General features: G+C 48.7%; 1 protein-coding gene across 2 annotated transcripts in view; it reads left to right on the top strand.

Moving 5' to 3' along the window:
- The window catches only part of prickle3 (prickle homolog 3), a 40,024-nt gene extending 16,558 nt beyond the window's left edge, over window positions 1–23,466 (top strand). Inside the window, exons 1-10 of one of the 2 annotated variants that reach the window (XM_035383318.1) lie at window positions 1,858–2,087; window positions 8,886–9,069; window positions 10,307–10,420; window positions 10,676–10,813; window positions 12,099–12,302; window positions 14,815–15,001; window positions 17,433–17,774; window positions 18,271–18,594; window positions 19,075–19,476; window positions 20,156–23,466. In XM_035383318.1, coding sequence (XP_035239209.1) covers window positions 2,044–2,087; window positions 8,886–9,069; window positions 10,307–10,420; window positions 10,676–10,813; window positions 12,099–12,302; window positions 14,815–15,001; window positions 17,433–17,774; window positions 18,271–18,594; window positions 19,075–19,476; window positions 20,156–20,625 — 2,409 coding nt within the window. In that variant the 5' untranslated portion in view covers window positions 1,858–2,043 and the 3' untranslated portion in view covers window positions 20,626–23,466. Of the gene's footprint in view, window positions 1–1,857; window positions 2,088–8,885; window positions 9,070–10,306; window positions 10,421–10,675; window positions 10,814–12,098; window positions 12,303–14,814; window positions 15,002–17,432; window positions 17,775–18,270; window positions 18,595–19,074; window positions 19,477–20,155 lie in introns of those variants that run through there. The other variant, XM_035383317.1, reaches the window with a different exon arrangement.
- The last annotated feature ends 534 nt before the right edge of the window (window positions 23,467–24,000 follow it).

The following is a 24,000-nucleotide window of genomic DNA, read 5'->3' on the forward strand; positions in this document are numbered from 1 at the left end:
TGACATCAGCGATAGAATGTTCAGTTAAGAACATTCTAATCACACGTGACCTCACACCTTACTGGTTTAAGGGCTTTAGGGAGGCTGGAGGGTACAGTCTGGCCTGGCTCTTACAGCGCGGTGGTCAGCAGAGAGTCTGACAGGGAGGGAAAACCACGTTATTGCTCATTTAATTCTCCTTCACCCCGTTTAGTGACCCAGAGCCCAGCCCCCCATCTGTTTCACTGAGATGGATGGATGGATGGATGGAGTGAGTGAGTGGGTGAGAGTGGGATAAAGGGTAAAAGGCAGAGAGGACACTTGGGTTGAGAGTAAGAAAGAGAAGGAGGGCGGTAGGCAGGGAGAAGGTCTGAGCTGATGTATAGATTTTATAGGGCGTGGCTAAAGCGTGAGAATGGATTGATTGACAGGCGCGAGGGAGGTGGCAGGCCCCTGTACAATGAGTGCTTTATGTGCGGCTCTTGACTGACATGTCAGCTTGAGAGTGATGGACACATGGAGTTTGTGTGTAACACTGCCGTGCAGGACCTCTTGATAAAATGCAGTCCTCATGGTCAGCTCTCATCTGTCCGTCTTCCCTGTGTGATGGGGACCGTGTGGCATTGTGGGTAAGGAGCTCAGCTGGTAGGCTGAAGTAAGCATGATTTCTAGGTGGGGCCCTAACATTGTACCCTTTGAAACGGTACTTGACGTGTGTTATGGATACGTGTAATTAGATACGTTTAAATATGTTCGATACGTAACGCTGGATAAGGGTGTCTGCCCATAAATAAACATTATAGAGTCATTACCTATACATAAACATTATAGAGTCATTACCTATACATAAACATTATAGAGTCATTACCTATACATAAACATTATAGAGTCATTACCTATAAATAAACATTATAGAGTCATTACCTATACATAAACATTACAGAGTCATTACCTATACATAAAGATTAGAGTCATGTTTCTTGTGTGTGCCGAATCTTTTTGACAACTGGGGAAGGAACTGTGACAGTACTGTTAATATTACTGCATAATATAAAAGGATTAAAACTAAAGCTAAACGCACTCCAGTGCCCTTGTTCTGTAAGCAAGCTTGCATGTGGAAATCAGTCTGGTTTGCAATGCTACGTACTCCCCTTGTGTGAAGTACTGCAGTGCTGAAGTTCGTTTCTGTGAGCACGTTTCTGTGTACACGTTTCTGTGCGCGTTTCTGTGAACACGTTTCTGTGAACACGTTTCTGTGCGCGTTTCTGTGAGCGCGTTTCTGTGCACGTTTCTGTGCACGTTTCTGTGAACACGTTTCTGTGAGCACGTTTCTGTGCACGTTTCTGTGAGCACGTTTCTGTGTACATCTGTGAGCACGTTTCTGTGAGCACGTTTCTGTGCGCGTTTCTGTGAGTCTGTACGTCTTGGATACGCGATTAGCACAGATATAGAATCTCCACAGGATCTCAAGAGGAGAATAATGGTGGACTGGTGCCAGTCTGGGTATAGTTTACATTTGTACAAAGAAGCGGTGCAGTGTGTGTGTCTGGGTGTGTGAGTGCCTGTGTGTGTGTGTGTGCACGTGTGTTTGTGTTTGTGTGTCTGTGTGTGAGTGCCTGTGTGTGTGTTTGTGTATGTATGTGTGTGTGTGTGTGCATGACTGAGTGTGTGTGTGTGTGTGTGTGCATGACTGAGTGTGTGTGTGTGTGTGTGTGTTCCCCTTTCTCTTCTGTGCCTGCTGTGCAGTTGTGAATGTGTGAGTGGGAGGGGCAGGAGAGGGGGTGAAGTATCATTGTTGGGGGCCTCAGTGCCACTTGGGGAGAGGGAGAGAGAGGGAGAGACAGAAGGAGGGAGAGGGAAGGAGAAACAGAAGGAGGGAGAGAGAGAGAGGGAGAGGGAGAGGGATGCAGTACTAGATCCTGTACAGACTCCTCCGCCCAGCCTCTGGACAGTGTTGTTGACATTGTGACATGGCGTTCCTCTTCCACGAGCCTGCCTGGGCGACTCGGTCTCCGTCGTGAGAATCAGAGCTCAGACTGCAGCACTCAGCAGGGGAGTCTAACGATGTTTGAGAAGCAGTACGCAGTTCTGTGTGGCTTGGACGAAAGGTAAAGTTCCCGAAACCTCATTTCTCTTCTTCCGCGCAGGGCAGTTAGTACAGTAAGTGTGTTTTCGTTGAGTTCTCTGTTCTAGGCAGGGCTTCATTACTGAACCGAACTGCCCCCATTTCATGCAGCTCTCTGAGCAGGACCAGCTGGGGTATTAAAGCCACGGAAACTCTCTGCCTTCTGCTGCAGGGGCATTAGAAGTTAAGCTCTTTACGGGTTCGCTGCCTTCGGACATGTTGCCATCAGATGATCTTGTCGGTGTTTACGGCAGTAAAGGCAGTATTCTTCTTCAGGTCTGTCACCAAGAAATCGTCAAAGGGCACTTTAATGGGGAACGCTGAGCCTTTAAGAAAATTGCGTATTTCGATTTTTATGTTCAGATTCGGTGAAATGAGATGTCAGAAAATGTCTGGTTATTTTTATGTTGCCATTTAGGTTAGCCCTTTGAAGAGTAGGGTTTTTGGAATGTTTTTTTTCTTTTTCTTTCCAAAATTCAGTGTTCTAGAACTCCACTGCTTTCAGTTACTAGTTGCGATTGTTACATCAGCATTAGAATGCTCAGTTTAGAACATTCTAAGCACGTGTTTGTGACATGACGTATACCTCAAAGAGTTCAGTGAAGTCATGTTTGCATTGTACAGTATTGTCCTGGTAACGGACACGAGGGGAAACAAGAAACGGCAAATTCAGGTCAACGTGCACATGTCCAAAAAAAATCTGCCCTTTTGTGTTCAGGAAACTTTGGAGGAGTGGTCTGGCTGTCACAAGGCTGCTGAGGCTCGGGTCTGGATTCTATCATGCAGTGCATGCTGGGATGTTCTTACTCAGCTCACGTACGCGTATGGCTGCTGTCCTACTGGAGTAAAAGTTAGGCCTGGGACCGAGCCCCCGTTTCTATCCCCCACGCCACCAGATATAATGTGTGCAATTTGCGAGTGGTGGTGTGGGGTGAATGTGTTCTTATCTAATCTGACGCCCAAACTCAGTTAGCGATTCGCTAGCTGTGGTGCAGGGTGCAGATGGTGCACTGTGCTAATTTGATTGGGTTTGTGGGTATTGATTTAATCTGGGAACCAAAGACACCCTTTGGATCCATTTCATTGTGTGAATCAGTTCTTCCTCTGTTGTTTTATTCTCCAGTGACTGCTGTGTTAAGTGTGTCGGTTGTTACAGTAGTGCTGCACAGCATAGGAAAACTGCATTTACTGAACTGTCTTATAAAATGTGCTGTTTTATACATAATCATACTGTTTAGGGTGAGATAATGAGACCAAGACGCTAAGTGTGCTTCATTTACATGGGTAATTTGAGCGTGTTGTATTGACAGATTTGTAAATGTGAAAGTTGCTGCAGACCATAAGCGGGTTAATATGCCGCAGAGCTTTAACTGAGACCAGAGAAAGTGAGTAATGGATATGCCACCGGACACCACTTCCCAGCATGCTCAGTGGCACCTCTCTTCTGGAGGCTCTTGAACTGAGAGCTGCATGATTTGTCACTTCAGTCTTGGATTTCAGCTTCCTGATTAACATCTAAAGAATATTCTAGAAAATTAATTATATGAATAACTCTCGTAATTGTATGAAAGAGTGTGTACATGCGTGTGTACATGTGTGCACGTTGTACCTATAGTGAGAAACAGAGTGCTAAAGCTTTAGCGATGTGTGCAGAAACCTGTTGAAGAAACTAGTGGAAAAGAAGAAAGGAAAGAGTTGCAGTCCACACTTCCTCTGCGTACCACATCACTCATTCCTGTGTTCCTCTGTGTTACATCAGTCATTCCCGTGTTCCTTCGTGTACTACATCACTCCTTTCCATGTTCCTCTGTGTACTGCATCACTCGTTCCCATGTTCCTCTGTGTACTACATCAGTCATTCCCGTGTGTGCTACATAACTCGTTTCCGTGTTCCTCTGTGTACTACATCACTCGTTCCCGTGTTCCTCTGTGTACTACATAACTCGTTTCCGTGTTCCTGTGTGTACTACATCACTCGTTCCCGTGTTCCTCTGTGTACTACATCACTCGTTTCCGTGTTCCTCTGTGTACTACATCACTCGTTCCCGTGTTCCTCTGTGTACTACATCACTCGTTTCCGTGTTCCTCTGTGTACTACATCACTCGTTCCCGTGTTCCTCTGTGTACTACATAACTCGTTTCCGTGTTCCTCTGTGTACTATATAACTCGTTCCCGTGTTCCTCTGTGTGCTACATCACTTGTTCCTGCTGTTTAAACTCTGCCGTCTGCTGGTCCTTCTGGGATTTTAGCAGGACAGGACTCTTCATTAGGAGCAATGCTGTCAGGAGTCATTGCTGCTCTCAGTTTCACCAGGCCCGGACTGTAATCTCTCTCTTTCTCTCTCTCACTCTCCATCTCTGTCTCTCTCCCTCTCTCTCACTCTCAATCTCTGTCTCTCTCCCTCTCTCTCACTCTCACTCTCAATCTCTGTCTCTCTCCCTCTCTCCCTCTCTCTCACTCTCAATCTCTGTCTCTCTCCCTCTCTGTCTCCCTCTTCCTGTGCCTCTCCCTCTCTCTCTGTCTCTCTCCCTCCCTCCCTCTCTGTCTCCCTCTTCCTGTGCCTTTCCCTCTCCCTCTGTCTCTCTCCCTTTACCCCTCTCTCTCTCTTTCTCCCCCTCTCCCTCTCTCTCTCTCCCTCTCTTTCTCTCTCTGCTTTCTTCTGTCATAAGTAAATATTTGGTGGTTCTCTCTCTCTCTCATGCTCATAGCTCATAGCCTTTTATTATAGATGGGAAGTGTGTCATGGGACCTTTATAGCATCTAACATTAACTTTTGAGCTTTCCTTTGGGGTTTGTTTTTTCACTTTTATAACTTCTTCCTTTTTGCTCGTGCTCATTGTGGCGGCTGTTACGCCCTCTTCCTCTTCATCCCCTCCATTCTTTTAGTTTATATTTCTCTCTTCCTGTGCCATTCCTGGAGTGCGCCTTGTTTCATGCATTGTGTGTGTGTGTGTGTGTGTGTGTGTGTGTGTGAGTGTGAGTGTGAGTGTGAGTGTGAGTGTGTGTGTGTGTGTGTGTGTGTGTGTGTGTGTGTGTGTGTGTGTGTGTGTGAGTGTGAGTGTGAGTGTGAGTGTGAGTGTGAGTGTGAGTGTGAGTGTGAGTGTGAGTGTGAGTGTGAGTGTGAGTGTGAGTGTGAGTGTGAGTGTGAGTGTGAGTCTGAGTCTGAGTCTGAGTCTGAGTCTGAGTCTGAGTCTGAGTCTGAGTCTGAGTCTGAGTCTGAGTCTGAGTCTGAGTGTGAGTGTGAGTGTGAGTGTGAGTGTGAGTGTGAGTGTGAGTGTGAGTGTGAGTGTGAGTGTGAGTGTGAGTGTGAGTGTGAGTCTGAGTCTGAGTCTGAGTCTGAGTCTGAGTCTGAGTCTGAGTCTGAGTGTGAGTGTGAGTGTGAGTGTGAGTGTGAGTGTGAGTGTGAGTGTGAGTGTGAGTGTGAGTGTGAGTGTGAGTGTGAGTGTGAGTGTGAGTGTGAGTGTGAGTCTGAGTCTGAGTCTGAGTCTGAGTCTGAGTCTGAGTCTGAGTCTGAGTCTGAGTCTGAGTCTGAGTCTGAGTCTGAGTCTGAGTCTGAGTCTGAGTCTGAGTCTGAGTCTGAGTCTGAGTCTGAGTCTGAGTCTGAGTCTGAGTCTGAGTCTGAGTCTGAGTCTGAGTCTGAGTCTGAGTCTGAGTCTGAGTCTGAGTCTGAGTCTGAGTCTGAGTGCGTCTGTTGGAATTGTTCTGTGTGACACTTTTTTTTTTAACCTACTGAGGCAGCATTATTTAGGGCATTTTGTATGCTCTTGTGGTTATTTGGTTTGCTACTGGGGTCATTGTCCTGGGGGCAGTAGGTATAGACTGTGGGTGTAATACAGTGTGAGTTAGACGGGAGGGGGAGGGGGGGTGTTCCCCCATTTCTGGACCCAGGTTTCAGTGCAGAGATTTCAGTGTGGCAGTCGGACTTGCGCTCTGTGTGAAAACACGGTAACGGGATTTCGGAGAGCAGATTAGCGGGAGAGTTCGGTCTCCACAGCTTAACCCAGCATAACCCAGCATAACCCAGCATAACCCAACATAACCCAGCGCGCTCAGCTCTGCTCTCCTGCACCTGCAGCGGCCCCGTCTTCAGACGTGTGCCTGTGTGCATATATGCATGTTCCATGCGTTCATACGTGCGCATGTGCCGGCATTCATGTGCGCATGCGTGCGTGCATGTATGATCTGCTGCAGCAAGCACGAACGGGGAGTGTGAGTGTGTGTATGAGTGTGAGTGTGAGTGTGAGTGTGAGTGTGAGTGTGAGTGTGTGTATGAGTGTGAGTGTGTGTATGTGTGAGTGTGTCTGGGTGTGTGTGTATGTGTTTGAGTGCAACCCTGCTGGGATGTTTATCTTTGAGTGAGAGGATCTGTAGGGGGGGGGGGGGGCAGGGGGGAAGTGTGGTCTTTGTGTGCTAGAAGGGATTTCTGTCCGCGGCGGTTGGAAAGTCCGAGCAAAGCTGCTTTGTGCCCCCCCACCCCCCCCCCCCCCCCCCCCCCCATCTGTGCTTTTGTTCAGAGCCACAAATACCCCACTGAGTGATTATTACATAAGTGGACAGTGCGTGGGCATGGTGTGTGTGTGAGTTTGAGTGTGTGTGTGTGCGCGCGCATGCGAACGAGCGAGTGTGTGTGTGTGTGTGTGTCTAGGGACCGTTTTAACAGCCTGTTGTCAAGTGAGGGGAGGGGGTGTGGGTGGGCAGAGGCCGAACAGTTTGAGGGCAACAGTTGCTCTGTGCGACCCAGGAGTCAGTGAACCAGGAACCAGCCAGCACACAACCAGCAGGTTCATATGGGCTTCCTGTGAGAATGCGCTTGATCAGTGTTTTTATTGGGGTGGGAAAAAGTCAAATCTGTATTTCTATTGTTTTATATTGTATGCATACATGTAGTCTCGCTCACACACATGCATGCACACACACACACACTCACTCAGGCGCACACACGCACACTTGCACACACACAGTGCCACTCACTAGTGACATATTTAGTGTCCAATTTAAAATAAAAATTTACCGGGTAATTTGAACATGTGAATGAACCTGTGTGACACTTTGTCCCTAATTTTCTTAATAATGGTTTGTGGTTTTTTTTTTCCTCAAAATACCAATGGTCATTACTCAGAGGTTAAATTGTGAGTGTCAAATATCAGCAAGATCTGAGAGGAGTTAAAAAGGGCCCATTTTTCCAGTTCTTCTTCACTTGATTGGCTGATTGCCAACACTCCCTGTGCTTGGTAGTCTGGTATTTGTAGTTTCTCACACAGAGTTCCAGTGTGTTTGTAGTTTATTGTCTGCATCTGTATGTATTTGAGCAGTGTTTCTTGGTGTTGTCATGTTGAGCCCTCCTGCAAAGGCCTCTGGAGACCTAGTCTGGCCCTGTCAGTGATCTTCACTTTTTTTCTTTATTCAAGTTTCCAAAAAAAACTTCAACAATTTAATCCAAATGTGAATTCAGCCAAAGTACAAAACAGAAAATCAAAATGTGATCACCTCAGTGAGGATTAAGATGTTAAACTGTTGACAGAGTACATTTAAATGTATTTACTCTTCCTGCTCATGGTGGGCTACTTTGAATATTACATATTACTAGTGATAGGTGGACAGCCAGATGCTTGCGCGTGTGTGTGTGTGTGTGTGTGTGCGTGCATGTGTATGTGTGTGTGCGTGTGCGTGTGTGTGTGCGCGCGCGCGCGTGTGTGTGTGTGTGTGTGTGTGAGTGCGTGTGTGCACACGTGTGTGTGTGTGCGCATGTGTGTGTGTGTGCGCGCGTGGTGTGTGCGCGCGTGTGTGTGTGTGTGTGTGTGTGCGCGTGGTGTGTGTGTGTGCGCGTGTGTGTGTGCGCGTGTGTGTGTGTGATTGTGTGCATGGGTGTGTGTGTGTGTGTGTGCCTGTGCGTGTGTGCGCGTGTGTGTGTGTGTGCGCGTGGTGTGTGCGCGCGTGTGTGTGTGTGCCGCATTGCGATGCCGCAGACGTACACCACACACCGCAGGACGTAAATTAGAGTAAAGGCCGTTTCTCTGGACATCGATCTCCAGGCTTTGAGTTTCCTCTTCCTCCAAAGTCTGCTGCTCCAACCTCCAGCCTGTCTGCTCTAAACTGAGCCAAAGCTGTGCTATCAATCTTTAGCCAGGGCCACTGCCTAACCTCTCCCTCCCTCCCCCTCTCTCTCTCTCTTTCTCTCTCTCTCACTGTCTCTGTCTCTCTCTCTGTCTCTCTCTTTCTCTCTGTCTCTCCCCCTCCCTCCCTCCCTCCCTCCCTCTCAGCCTCGCTCTTACTGGCCACAATCAAATCCATCATTTGCCTATATGTGACATTTTGTTCAATGTTGAGTCTAGCTGGTCCTCCAGCATGTGACAGATAAAAATGTAGCTTAGGCTTATTGTAATGTTTGAGTCCCAAAAAAAAACCTTCACGTGTCCAAACATCATCATCATACGATGCAGTTTTTAAAACTGAATCCAGTAGGGTAATTTGTCCTCTGCATTGAACCCATCCTGGCTGCATAGGAGCAGTGGATAGCCGTAGTGCAGCACCTGTTAACCTCCAGCGCTGAGGCCAGTGTCATGGTCAATGGCAACAGCAGTAGTATACCTGTAGCTAACTCCCTGCAGCGAGGATCCGGACTCGAACCTGCGACCTCCTTCTTGCGAGGCAACAGTGCTAACGACTGTGCCCTTGTGCCGCTCTGTTAGAGATGGAGATGATGCTTTATCGGTCACTGTGATGAAATGTAATGCTGATGCCCCCCCCCCCCCCCCCCCCCGTGTGCCCCCCCCCTCACAGGAAGATCTGTGTGCACTGTAAGTGCGTGCGCGAGGACCATGTGATGCGGTCCGTGCCCGGCCAGCTGGAGAGGATGATGATGAAGCTGGTGTCCGACTTCCAGAGGCACTCCATCTCCGACGACGACTCCGGCTGTGCCTCGGAGGAGTACGCCTGGGTCCCGCCCGGACTCAAACCCGAGCAGGTCAGAGCCGGGGGGGGGGCCCCACGGGCAGGGGGTGGGAGGCGGGTAGTCTCTGTTCCTTAGTCACAGACAGGCTGGTCCACTGAAACTGCAGAAAGAAGGGCGTTCTTATCAGGAAATACTGGAGTTACATTCACACACACACGCACACATGCACGCACAGGCAGACATACATTCACGCACACACGCACACTCACGCACAAACACATAAACGCACACACACACACAAACTCACACACACACGCATAAACTCAAAAACACACACACACACACATACACACACACGCACAAACTCAAAAACACACACACACACACTGATTCATTGAAGACTACGGCTACTTATGTAAAGAAATATAGCAAATGGGGTTAAAAACAGAAAACTGGAAAACCCCACTTTCTGAGGACGTTGATAACGAAATCAGTATGTTGTAATATGACCTAATACTCCACAGATGACTGACTTGCATGACGAGTATGAACCAATCAGAAGATTTTTCTTTTCGTAGAGATGGGTCAGATTACTCGGTCATTGGCGGCACATGGAAGCTCCACCCATATCAGAGTGCACACATTAATATTTCATATCACCAACATTCGACTGGCGAAACCGTTCCACTGTAGCGTGGAGACTGGGCCTCTTCTGGTTGGAGTATTGTACAGACCAGGCTTTTGTACTTAAGAAGGTGTAAGGTTACACCCCCCCTCTCCCCCTGGAGCCTCCCTCCATTTCTCTCTCTCTCTCTCTCTCTATTTTTCTTTCTTTCTTTCTTCTTTCACAAAACTGAATGGCAATCTCACGGAGCTCTGCAGCGTGTAGTGTACTTCACAAACCTTGTAACCAAAAGGTTGCAGGTTCGATTCCCAGCTTGTACCCTTGAGCAAGGCTCTTAACCTGCATTGCTTCAGTATATATCCAGCTGGATAAATGGATAGTATGTGAAAATGAAGAAAGAAAATAATTGTACGTTGTGCAAGTGGCTCTGTATAGGCTTGTAATGTAATGGTTGAGAACTGATAATAACACGTTTGACAAAATCAGCAGGGCTTTCTTCAGCCCATATATTTGTGTTGTTTTTGTTCAGGGTTTGAAAATTGCTTAAATTGTTTAAGCGTTTTTATATGGAATGCTTCTCTTTGGCTGAATACTTCTTGTTTAAGGTTAAACAGGGCTTGTGATATACATGCAGCTGTGTACATTACTGTGTAAACCTTAGCTCCTGTGTACCTGCACGTGCAGGTGTATCAGTACTTCAGCTGTATTCCGGAGGACAAGGTGCCTTATGTGAACAGCCCTGGGGAGAGACACCGCATCAAACAGCTCCTGCACCAGCTACCAGCGCACGACAGCGAGGTATTTACACACACACACACACACACACTCACATACATGCTCTCACACGCACACACACACACAAGCACATGCGCACAAACACTCTCACACCCACACGCACACACACACACACACACTCTCACTTTCTCACACATACTCACGCTCTCTCTCTCACACACACACACACACACACACGCACACACACACACACACACTCTCACTTTCTCACACATACTCACGCTCTCTCTCTCACACACTCCTGTGCCTCTGTCCCAGCCGCAGTACTGTAACTCTCTGGATGAGGAGGAGAAGAGGGAGCTGAGGCTGTTCAGCCAGCAGAGGAAGAGGGAGAACCTGGGGAGGGGAGCCGTGAGGCTGTTTCCCGTCACCATGACCGGAGCCATCTGCCAACAGGTACAGACCCCCCCAACCCTAACCCTAACCCCCACAACCCTAACCCTAACCCCCACCACATCAACAGGTACAGACCCCCCCAACCCTAACCCTAACCCCCACCACATCAACAGGTACAGACCCCCCCCAACCCTAACCCTAACCCCCACCACATCAACAGGTACAGACCCCCCCAACCCTAACCCTAACCCCCACCACATCAACAGGTACAGACCCCCCCAACCCTAACCCTAACCCCCACCACATCAACAGGTACAGACCCCCCCAACCCTAACCCTAACCCCCACCACATCAACAGGTACAGACACCCCCAACCCTAACCCTAACCCCCACCACATCAACAGGTACAGACACCCCCAACCCTAACCCTAACCCCCACCACATCAACAGGTACAGACCCCCCCAACCCTAACCCTAACCCCCACCACATCAACAGGTACAGACCCCCCCAACCCTAACCCTAACCCTAACCCTAACCCTAACCCTAACCCCCACCACATCAACAGGTACAGACACCCCCAACCCTAACCCTAACCCCCACCACATCAACAGGTACAGACACCCCCAACCCTAACCCTAACCCCCACCACATCAACAGGTACAGACCCCCCCAACCCTAACCCTAACCCCCACCACATCAACAGGTACAGACCCCCCCAACCCCAACCCTAACCCCCCCAACCCTAACCCTAACCCCCACCACATCAACAGGTACAGACACCCCCAACCCTAACCCTAACCCCCACCACATCAACAGGTACAGACCCCCCCAACCCTAACCCTAACCCCCACCACATCAACAGGTACAGACCCCCCCAACCCCAACCCTAACCCCCCCAACCCTAACCCTAACCCCCACCACATCAACAGGTACAGACCCCCCCAACCCTAACCCCCACCACATCAACAGGTACAGACCCCCTCAACCCTAACCCTAACCCCCACCACATCAACAGGTACAGACCCCCCCAACCATAACCCTAACCACCACAACCCTAAACCCCCCCCCACCCCGTCAGCAGGTACAGACCACCCCAACCCTAAACCCCCCCCCACCCCATCAGCAGGTACAGACCACCTTAACCCTAAACCCCCCCCCACCCCATCAGCAGGTACAGACCCCCCCAACCCCCCTCACCATGACCAGGGCCATCTGTCAGCAGGTACAGACCCCCCCCTTCCCAGAGTGGGTACAGATCCTTGTGTCCCAGTGCAAGCGTGGTTCACGGGGTCCCCCCCCCCCCATCGCTCTCTCTCTCTAACGGCGCGTCTCGCCCCTCTGCAGTGCGGCAGGCACATCCGGGGGGGCGACATCGCCGTGTTCGCCAGCCGGGCGGGGCACGGGACCTGCTGGCACCCCCAGTGCTTCCTGTGCGCCACCTGCAACGAGCTGCTGGTGGACCTGATCTACTTCTACCAGGACGGCAAGATCTACTGCGGGCGCCACCACGCAGAGAGACTGAAACCCCGCTGCCAGGCCTGCGACGAGGTCAGGCTCGCTGCCTCTGTTCCTCTCTCTCTCTCTCTCTCTCTCTCTCTATCCCTATATCCCTCTATCCCTCGCTGCCTCTGTTCCTCTCTCTCTCTCTCTCTATCCCTATATCCCTCTATCCCTCACTTCCTCTGTCCCTCTATCCCTCTATCCCTCACTTCCTCTGTCCCTCTATCCGTCTATCCCTCTCTCTCTCTCTCTCTCTCTATCTCTCTCTCTCTCTATCCCTCTATCCCTATATCCCTTACTTCCTCTGTCCCTCTATCCCTCTATCCCTCACTTCCTCTGTCCCTCTATCCCTCTATCCCTTACTTCCTCTGTCCCTCTATCCCTCTATCCCTCACTTCCTCTGTCCCTCTATCCCTCTATCCCTCACTTCCTCTGTCCCTCTATCCCTCTCTCTCTCTCTATCCCTCTATCCCTCACTTCCTCTGTCCCTCTATCCCTCTATCCCTCACTTCCTCTGTCCCTCTATCCCTCTATCCCTCATTTCCTCTGTCCCTCTATCCCTCTATCCCTCACTTCCTCTGTCCCTCTATCTGCCTTTCCCTCTCTCTCTCTCTCTCTATCCCTATATCCCTCTATCCCTCACTTCCTCTGTCCCTCTATCCCTCTATCCTTCTGTCCCTCTGTCCCTCCATCCCTCTATCCCTCTCTCTCGCTTTCTCTATTGCTCTCCCTCTATCCTTTGCTCCCTCACTCCCTCTATCCCTCTCTCTCTCTCTCTCTCGCTTCCTCTCTTCCTCTCTTCCACATACAGAAATAAGATGGGGTGTGTCAACGTACAGCAGCTGTCAGATTTTAATCTCTTACACCCGTCACTGATAGGTGAAGGGCTGCAGTCAGTTCATTTAGAAGCTGGATGTTCTTTGCTGGAGAATTTTATCCAGGCAGAGGCAGAGAAAAGCTAACAGTAACAGTAGCCTGTATTACCTGTGTATGGGGTGTGTGCAGTAATCTGTACATTACCTGTGTATGGGGTGTGTGCAGTAATCTGTACATCACCTGTGTATGGGGTGTGTGCAGTAATCTGTACATTACCTGTGTATGGGGTGTGTGCAGTAATCTGTACATTACCTGTGTATGGGGTGTGTGCAGTAATCTGTACATGATCTGTGTATGGGGTGTGTGCAGTAATCTGTACATTACCTGTGTATGGGGTGTGTGCAGTAATCTGTACATTACCTGTGTATGGGGTGTGTGCAGTAATCTGTACATTACCTGTGTATGGGGTGTGTGCAGTAATCTGTACATTACCTGTGTATGGGGTGTGTGCAGTAATCTGTACATTACCTGTGTATGGGGTGTGTGCAGTAATCTGTACATTACCTGTGTATGGGGTGTGTGCAGTAATCTGTACATTGCCTGTGTATGGGGTGTGTGCAGTAATCTGTACATTGCCTGTGTATGGGGTGTGTGCAGTAATCTGTACATTACCTGTGTATGGGGTGTGTGCAGTAATCTGTACATTACCTGTGTATGGGGTGTGTGCAGTAATCTGTACATTACCTGTGTATGGGGTGTGTGCAGTAATCTGTACATTACCTGTGTATGGGGTGTGTGCAGTAATCTGTACATTACCTGTGTATGGGGTGTGTGCAGTAATCTGTACATTGCCTGTGTATGGGGTGTGTGCGGTAATCTGTACATTACCTGTGTATGGGGTGTATGCAGTAATCTGTACATTACCTGTGTATGGGGTGTGTGCAGTAATCTGTACATTACCTGTGTATGGGGTGTATGCAGTAATCTGTACATTACCTGTGTATGGGGTGTGTGCAGTAGTCTGTACATTACCTGTGTATGGGGTGTGTGCGGTAATCTGTACATTACCTGTGCGGTAGGATCAGTTTGTCCCCCGCAGGCAGGATTAAGCAGGTGCTGCTCATGTACAGGTGAGCTACCTGAAGAGGAAGTAGCAGGAGATCATGCTGATAACACTAGTGTGTGTGTGTGTGTGTGTGTGGTGTTGTTTAAGATCATTTTGAGACACAGACACACACACAGGGGTTAGGGTTAGGGTCACTGTTGGGTCAGTGTTAGTGTTAGGGTTGGTGTTAGGGTCAGGGTAGTTAAACACACAGAGCATTAGCGCTGTGTCTGTCTCTCACGCAGATCATCCTGGCGAACGAGTGCACGGAGGTGGAGGGGAGTGTTAGTGTTAGGGTTAGGGTAGTCAGGGTTAGCGTACGTGTTAGTATTAGTGTTAGGGTTAGGGTTTGCGTACGTGTTAGCATTAGCGTTAGGGTTTGTGTACGTGTTAGCGTTAGCGTTAGGGTTAGGGTTAGCGTACGTGTTAGCATTAGCGTTAGGGTTAGGGTTAGGGTTTGCGTACGTGTTAGCATTAGCGTTAGGGTTAGGGTTAGCGTTAGCGTTAGGGTTAGGATTTGCGTACGTGTTAGCATTAGCGTTAGGGTTAGGGTAGTCAGGGTTAGCGTACATGTTAGCGTTATGGTTAGGGTAGTTAAACAGGGCATTAGCGCTGTGTCTCTCTCTCTCTCTCTCTCAGATCATCCTGGCGGACGAGTGCACGGAGGCGGAGGGCAGGCACTGGCACATGAAGCACTTCTGCTGCTTCGAGTGCGAGGCGGCGCTGGGGGGGCAGCGCTACATCATGCGCGAGAGCCGGCCCTTCTGCTGCTCCTGCTACGAGTCGCTGTACGCAGAGTACTGCGACACCTGCGGAGAGCACATCGGTAAGGCCCGTTAGCCTGCATGTGCATATAGCCTACAGTGCATATAACCATACACGCTACCCTGTTAGCCTGCATGTGCATATAACCTACAGTACATATAACCATACATGCTGCCCTGTTAGCCTGCTGTATATACAGCTATACACATGCTGCCCTGCTAGCCTGCATGTGCATATAGCCTACAGTACATATAACCATACACGCTATCCTGCTAGCCTGCATGTGCATATAACCTACAGTACATATAACCATACACGCTAGCCTGCATGTGCATATAGCCTACAGTACATATAACCATACACGCTATCCTGCTAGCCTGCATGTGCATATAACCTACAGTACATATAACCATACACACTATCCTGCTAGCCTGCATGTGCATATAACCTACAGTACATATAACCATACACGCTACCCTGTTAGCCTGCATGTGCATATAACCTACAGTACATATAACCATACACGCTATCCTGCTAGCCTGCATGTGCATGTAACCTACAGTACATATAACCATACACGCTACCCTGTTAGCCTACATGTGCATATAACCTACAGTACATATAACCATACACGCTACCCTGTTAGCCTGCATGTGCATATAACCTACAGTACATATAACCATACAGGCTATCCTGCTAGCCTGCATGTGCATATAACCTACAGTACATATAACCATACACGCTATCCTGTTAGCCTGCATGTGCATATAACCTACAGTACATATAACCATACACACTATCCTGCTAGCCTGCATGTGCATATAACCTACAGTACATATAACCATACACGCTACCCTATTAGCCTGCATGTGCATATAACCTACAGTACATATAACCATACACGCTATCTTGCTAGCCTGCATGTGCATATAACCTACAGTACATATAACCATACACGCTATCCTGTTAGCCTGCATGTGCATATAGCCTACAGTACATATAACCATACACGCTACCCTGTTAGCCTGCATCTGCATATAACCTACAGTACATATAACCATACAGGCTACCCTGCTAGCCTGCATGTGCATATAGCCTACAGTACATATAACCATACATGCTACCCTGTTAGCCTGCATGTGCATATAACCTACAGTACATATAACCATACACGCTATCCTGCTAGCCTGCTGTATATGTATGTACACCCTACTGTACATACAACCTGGTGTACATACACCCTAATGGGCATTTAGCGATACGCACTGCCCTGTTAGCCTGCTGTATATACAACCATACACACGCTGCCCTGTTAGCCTGTATGTGTATATAACCTACAGTATATATAGCTGGACACACTGCCCTGCTAGCCTGCTGTATATGTATGTACACCCTACTGTACATACAACCTGCTGTACATACACCCTAATGAGCATTTAGCGATACACGCTGCCCTGTTAGCCTGCTGTATATACAGCTATAGACACTGCTCTGTTAGCCTGCTGTATATACAACCTGCTGCTCATCCAACCTGACTGAGCCCAGTCAATCTACTTTAAATACACCCTACTGTACACACAACCCGCTGTACAAGCAGCCTACTGTACACACTGCCCTGTCCACCAACTGCAGTCGTACTACTTTCTGTGGTAGTTCTGAGTAGTGTGAAAGCTTCCAGACTGGGCCAGTTTAGAGAAAGCCAACTACTTTAAGAAGCCTTGAACTACACTGGGTTCCTCTATAGCAGGGGTGCACAACAAGGGCCAATCCATTTCAGGATTTTGTGTGAACATTTGCCAACATTTATTTAATCAGCCCAATCATATCTTGATCTGACATGTGTATAAGCGCCGGCTACAGCCGCAGGACTGCAAGTGTATCCTAGAGATTTTACTGAGCTCAAGTGCAGGAGTGAAGCAGCGTAGTTTATAGAGCTGTCGGAAAACTATATCTATGGTAATCGGTTGGAACAAAAACCATCACGCAGATCGGCCCTCCAGGACTGGAGTTGTGCACCCCTGCTCCACAGAGACACAGAGGAGTCTTTTGGAACCTTCTCCTCTGACAGAGTAGCTTATACTTGTTTGAGTGGTAATTTCACAATTTGGCCCAAACCATCCACATGAGAATTATGCTATGGTACTGTGTGTGTCTATCAGTTTCAGAGCAGATCCAAGCCAGCAGGGTCCAGGTACTGTGTAGGGAAGCAAGTCTCTTTCACGGTGAGGGTTTCTGAATGAATGTTTGGCTCCTCGTTGGTGGACAGTGAAGGGAGGTCACGCCTGAGCCTTGGCAGATTAACAGTGCATTGGTACAGACCCACCTGCTTTAATTACCTGTTTAAATAAGACCGTTTCTGTCTGTTTTTTCCTGACCCCGCCCCTTCCTGTCCTGGCTCTGCCCCTTCCTGGTTCCGCCCTTTCCTGCCGTGGCTCTGCCCTTTCCTGACTCCTCCCCTTCCTGTCCTGGCTCCGCCCCTTCCTGTGGCGCAGGGATCGACCAGGGGCAGATGACGTACGAGGGGCAGCACTGGCACGCGCTGGAGTCCTGCTTCTGCTGCGCCCGCTGCCACCTGCCCCTGCTGGGGCGACCCTTCCTGCCCCGGGGGGGTCTCATCTTCTGCTCCCGCCCCTGCTCGCTGGGGGAGGACCCCGAAAACTCCGACTCCTGCGACTCGGCCTTCCAGGGCGGCAGCGGTGGCGGGGGCGGCGGGGGGGGACCCCAGCGCTCAGACGCGTCCCGTGCCAAACAGCTGACCCGCCGGGCGCGGGGGTCCCAGGACCTGCCGGTGGACGTGGGGAACAGCTGCAGCAGCCTGGAGATGGAGAGCGCTGGTGAGGATGGGGGAGTGGAGGGCAGGGGGTTAGGCAACAGGAAGCGGGGAGATGTGGGGGGTAGTTAGGAACACCAAAAGATGCCTTAAATGCATATTAGCAATGACTTTTAAATCGAGGACTCAACACACACATTTCACCACTGAGCTTTCCTCACACTGAAGAAATCTTAATCCTGAAACATCTGGGATTAATCCTCAATTAAAAGTGTTAATGTGAATTTAAGGTCTCTTTTCCTGTCTGCAGGCTTTTTTTCCCTTGATTGTTACTTTATTTTGGTGATTACACACCCAATCAAGTCTGAGCTCAGTATTACAGTATTATTTGCTTTTATAAGTACTTTATGAACACAGGCAGGTTGCACAGATTATCTGGAGCAGGTCGCCATCTAGTGTTGTAATACTGTATTGCCATTTTTGTAAGTTTAGTAAAATCATTGCTTCTACATTGTTTCTCTCCATCTAATTATATCACCTTCTGTCCATCTCTTCCCCAGATCTTTCAAGCTCTGTGCTACCACCACCACCTGTACAAAATGGCGTCACTCTCCAAAATGGACTCCCCAAAAGCTCCCCCGCCCCTGTCCCACACATCCACATAACCAACGGCTGGAACTACTTTGGGCCCATCGACCCATCGATCAGCTGCCTGCTGTCTGCCAGTAACAGAGTGGAGCGGCCTGTCTGTAGTTCTGAACTCTCAGGGGACTCAAATACCCATCACCACTATGGCCACTCTCCCCCTCAAATCACCTCCCGAGGAACCTCTACCGCAAAGGATTGTGGGAACAGGGAGGACCGAGTGGAAAAGGGTGTATTAGGTGCGTTTTTTCATTTGCGTTTCATTATGTGTAAAGTAATTAACGGATAGGACGGACAGACACTTCTGTGAAAGTAAATCTGGGTAATTTAACGAGACAAACGAGCTGACGGTTGCTCCTTTCCTGCATCGCTGTGGAGTTGTTTTTTGAAAACTGGGAGGGGGGGGGCTGGGGGAACAAAGAGTGATCAGCATTTTACAGCTGTCATCAAAATCAGGAAATTGTCTTTAACTACAGGAGATATAAAAAACTCTGGCGAGTAGCAGATTTCTTAACCCTTTGAGGTGTGAGACCACAATTAAGTGATTAGAATGTTCGTAACTGAACATTCTAATGCTGATGTCACAATCACTGCTGGTAGCTGCAGGCAGTGGAGTTCTACAACACTGACATAGAATGTTGAAAAAGACATTCCAAAAGACCTGCTGTTCAAAGGGTTAACCCGCTTTCTCTCTTTTCTCACCACCATCCTTTTTCCAGTGTGCCACTCACCCCTTCACTCCAGACCTGCGCTGGCCAATCAGCTCTGTCCCGGGGAACCTGGGCCCCGCCCGTCCCCGCCCCATCCTGCCGAACCCGGTACACGACCCTGTGACCTCCCATTTCCCCCTCCGCCAAATCAAACAGAGCTCCGCCCCCCGCCGGAGCCACACCCCCCACCGCCTCCTGCCCAATCCGGTCGCAGCGGCCCTGCCAGGGTCAGCTTCCGAGAGCCAATCAGCTGCAGCTACCTGGTGGAGGAAGAGGACGAGGAGGAGGGAGAGGACAGAGAGGACGGAGAGGGAGAGCCAGGGGAGGGAGAGGAGGCGATGGGAGGTTATGGAACGAGGTTCGAGAGGCAGGCCTACAGGCCTGGAATTCCTCCCCAAATGGACCTTCTGGGTGAGAGCGGGAAGAGAACTCCCCAAAATGCAGCTGCCCATGCCCACGTGGGCACAGTGGCACACGTGCACTAAGAAAATCATTTTCTAATGAATATATTACCTTTTTAAATGTCCAAAAATATTGGCTTCATTTCTGTATCTTTCTGCAAGAATGTGTATTCAAATTTAATTAAGTGGAACCACCAGCAAAACTGTCAGTTGTAAGCAACACCACTGATTATTATTGCAAAATTTGGTTATAATATAATAGGCTAAGGAATATTCCAAGGGATCTGCAGATTTATTAGTCTTTATCACAGAGGTTTTTTTTCAAGAAATGTGGTTTTGAGCAAAGGTTTTATGCTTATTCTTGCCTCTTTATTTAGGGATGTTCTTGTACCTTGTGGTATAGAGCTGAATGAACATTGTGAGAGTTGAATTAACACTGGGCATTTTTACTGTATATTTTCCTCTGCTCTAGGCTATATTTCGCAGAAATGTTATTGGGATGGTATTTCATAACTCTCTCTCTCTCTTTCTCTCCTCCTTTTATCTTGCTCCCTCTTTACTCTCCCTCCTCCCTCCTCCACATTATTTCTTTCCCACCGATTCACACTCATTATATTCCTCCTGTGTGCCTGAACTCAAACTCCCATCCTCCATCTGGCCTCCCCTCTGTTTTCCTGTTCTGCTCCTAGACGGATCGTACCAACCGCGCGGCTACCGACGGGGGGGTCGGCTGGCGTCCGATTCTCCGCTCCACCTGGGCACCGAGCGTCGGTTCCGGCAGGGCCGGTCCGACCGCCCCCGCCTGGACTCCCTGGACTGGCGGGGGGACGGCGACAGGGGGGGGTCGCCCAATCCCGCGGCCCCGCCCCCGCCCCTCACCCTCTACCCGGGACAGCACAAGCACGAGGACTGCTGCTCCACCTGCTCCTCGTCCTCAGAGTCCGAGGAGGACGGCTACTTCCTGGGCCAGCCCATCCCGCTGCCCCCCCAGCTGCGCCGCGCCCGGCACGCGGGGGGCGAAGAAGAGCGGGATGAGGAGAGGGACGGAGGGGGGGAAGGAGGGAGAGAGGGGGGGATGAGAAACAGCTTCCGGAGGGGGAGGGGGAGGACGCAGAGTTTCAGCGGGAAGGACAAAGATAAGAACTGCGTGTTGTCTTAATTCACCGCCAGACTTCCTGCGGCTGAATCTCCAGCGTGCCCTCCTCTCTGTGCGTCCCACGCTGTGAGACGAGAACCAGCAAGAGAACCAGCGCTACACGTCTGACAAATGCAGCATCGCAAATATCACGCATCATGCAACAAAATACATAACTCATTTTTACTTGACTTTGAGGAATCCAACGCGGGATGCTGTTACCGCGCGCTCTTGTTCCCTGATTATAAAAGGCCAGTTAAGACACAGTGGACCTGGGTGAGCCTCTGACAGGTCCGCCCCGTTTGGGGGTTTATGAAGCTCGGCAGGTTTAAATATTCTAAGCATTAAATTTAATGTAAAAAAAAAAAATTGGCTGGCGTCCAGATGGCATCAGTACCATCCAGATGCATGATGGGATTAATGGGCTGATCATAGACTCAAATTAAGTCTGTTCCTGAACTAAAAGGCACTTGGAATGGAGATTTTCTACACAAATTGCCTTTTTGTGCAGAAAGAGGCATAATCTCAGTCTATGAACCACTCATGTTTTTTAAAATATATTTATATGCATTTACATGTTTGCATGTAACGCTTATGCTGAATGCTTATATTCTAATCGTTGATCTAAAATCAGGCTCCATTTTATTTTTTTTGAAACAACTGACTTTTAATTTCACTGGAGAGCAATGATGAAAACATATTAAAAGCAGCGATCCTTGTTTGAAAAGTGCACCTCATTCATTTTTTTCCACTGTGATCACGCATTGGCAGTGCTTCCATGTCAGTCAGGTGACTACGACTTGTCTGTTTAAGCCAATGAGAAGTTAGGAAACCTCTTCTGCGGCGGATGACCTGACAGGACAGCTCCTCGAGCTCCTCAGCACCCCGCCTTCATGGGAATTATGGCTCCAGTGCTTATTCTTAAGGACACTGTGGTTTCGTATTTACTGTGTGTACATTCATGTTTGAATTTGGGAACTCGAAATGACCTCGTTATTTCCTGTGAACCGGAATTAACGATGTCGTTTCATTAAGGTATTCAGTGTCGGGTTCAAACCAAAATGCCACACAGGGATGTGAAGAGTCGATTTCCGACTGTATTTTTCCAGTTTCGTACCGTTTTTCTCCGAACGTTTTTTACAGCATCAGCGCAGAGGGGAGGCATCGATGCGGCAGTCGCTCGTCTGTCTGTTGGTGTTTTCTGTGTCCCAAGATTTGCAGCACTGAAATGAACAGAATTAACAATACTGAAGAGAGGAGGATCTTCACTGTAATATAATATCTTTATCTGCAATGCAAGAGAAGCACTTTAGATGCTTATGCCATTCAGTGGAGATGGTCTGCAGATCCGGGACAAAGCCAAGCAGACCGAATGAAGATGCTTTAGTGTTGTGTTTGTAAGCTGTGTAAAAAAAAAAAAAAACAAAAGTGAAAATTTGTTACAGATTTTTTTAAAAACAAAGTTAAATTATTTTTATATACCCTACGGTTCTAGTTCCTGCTTTTTAATGATTTAAGACTGTTATAATTTTTGTCATTCCTGTATGAACCAGTTTGGCATTATCATAACATTGACATTGTATGTGTTTGTGAGTGTGTGTGTGTGTGTGTGTGTGTGTGTGTGAGTGAGTGTTTGTGTGTGTGTGTGTGTGTGTGTGTGCACGGACATGCCCCTGTGTGTTTATGACAGTTGTATTATGTTTAACAGTTACAATGTGATTGGCAGTGTACAATTGAAATTAGATTCTTTTTCCGATGGTTTGTTTTGATTAGTGTGTTGTCATGGTTTCTGGCTCTGCATTGGTCAGATTCTGTGGCCAGGCCAGTGAGCAGAGTGGTGAAGAGCCATCATTAAACTGTTGATTTAAAGTAGAATGTGCTTGTTGTAACTGTAGATGGCGCTCATGGGTCATTTATCTCGAGTAACATACCGTTCATATTAAAAGCGCATCTGGAGCTGATGATTGTCATGAGCCACAGTTTGATCCCAGCTGCTGTATTCATGTGGAGGCTGTACTGAGTGATAATCACATAATCACTGTACACCCAGAGTGAGCTGCTACCTGTAGCCGTACACCCAGAGTGAGCTGCTGACCTGTAGCCGTACACCCAGAGTGAGCTGCTACCTGTAGCCGTACACCCAGAGTGAGCTGCTGACCTGTAGCCGTACACCCAGAGTGAGCTGCTACCTGTAGCCGTACACCCAGAGTGAGCTTCTACCTGTAGCTTTACAGCCAGAGTGAGCTTCTACCTGTAGCCGTACACCCAGAGTGAGCTGCTACCTGTAGCCGTACACCCAGTCAGCTGCTACCTGTAGCTGTACACCCAGAGTGAGCTGCTGACCTGTAGCCGTACACCCAGAGTGAGCTTCTACCTGTAGCCGTACACCCAGAGTGAGCTGCTACCTGTAGCCGTACACCCAGTCAGCTGCTACCTGTAGCCGTACACCCAGAGTGAGCTGCTGACCTGTAGCCGTACACCCAGAGTGAGCTGCTACCTGTAGCCGTACACCCAGAGTGAGCTGCTGACCTGTAGCCGTACACCCAGAGTGAGCTGCTACCTGTAGCCGTACACCCAGAGTGAGCTTCTACCTGTAGCTTTACAGCCAGAGTGAGCTTCTACCTGTAGCCGTACACCCAGAGTGAGCTGCTACCTGTAGCCGTACACCCAGAGTGAGCTGCTGCCTGTAGCCGTACACCCAGAGTGAGCTGCTACCTGTAGCCATACACCCAGAGTGAGCTGCTACCTGTAGCTGTACACCCAGAGTTCATGCCAGTCATTTTTCTGCCCATGTTATATGAATATGATTTGTTTGTATGATCGCTGTAAAAAGAGTAATAAAAATATATAGGATATTTAAAGATGTTCATACGTATTAAGAATCAATTATTTTTGTGCGCGTGTGTGTGAACATAATTTGAGTTTGGTCTAAAGATTAATTTAGTTTGGTCTAAAGATTGATTAATTTAAATGAATTTAGGTACAGTTACTATTTTTTTATTGGGATTGAAACATTTTTAATGGAACAGGTGTCATAAAACTTTGATCAGAAGTCCACTGATTATTCATTTTCCTGAATAAGGTGCCACCCAATCATCCCCTGATTTAATTGGTCAAAAATGGTCCTCTTCCTCTCCACCTCAGCTGACGTGTGGTGAGCGTTCTGGCGCAAAATGGCTGCCGTGCATCACCCAGGTGGGTGCTACACATTGGTGGTGGGTGAGGAGAGTTCCCACTCATCACTGTAAAGCACTTAGAGCATCTGGAAAAGTGCTCCATAAATGCCGTGTTTCGTTCATTCATTTCATCTACCAAATTTCCCTGGGGGTGACTTCTGTCTTAATTGTGTTGTTGTTTTTTATGGCCAGAGAATGAACTGAACATATTACATTTCTGAAA

The sequence above is a fragment of the Anguilla anguilla genome, chromosome 11, assembly GCF_013347855.1.
Source record: "Anguilla anguilla isolate fAngAng1 chromosome 11, fAngAng1.pri, whole genome shotgun sequence".
Taxonomy (NCBI): Eukaryota; Metazoa; Chordata; class Actinopteri; order Anguilliformes; family Anguillidae; genus Anguilla; species Anguilla anguilla.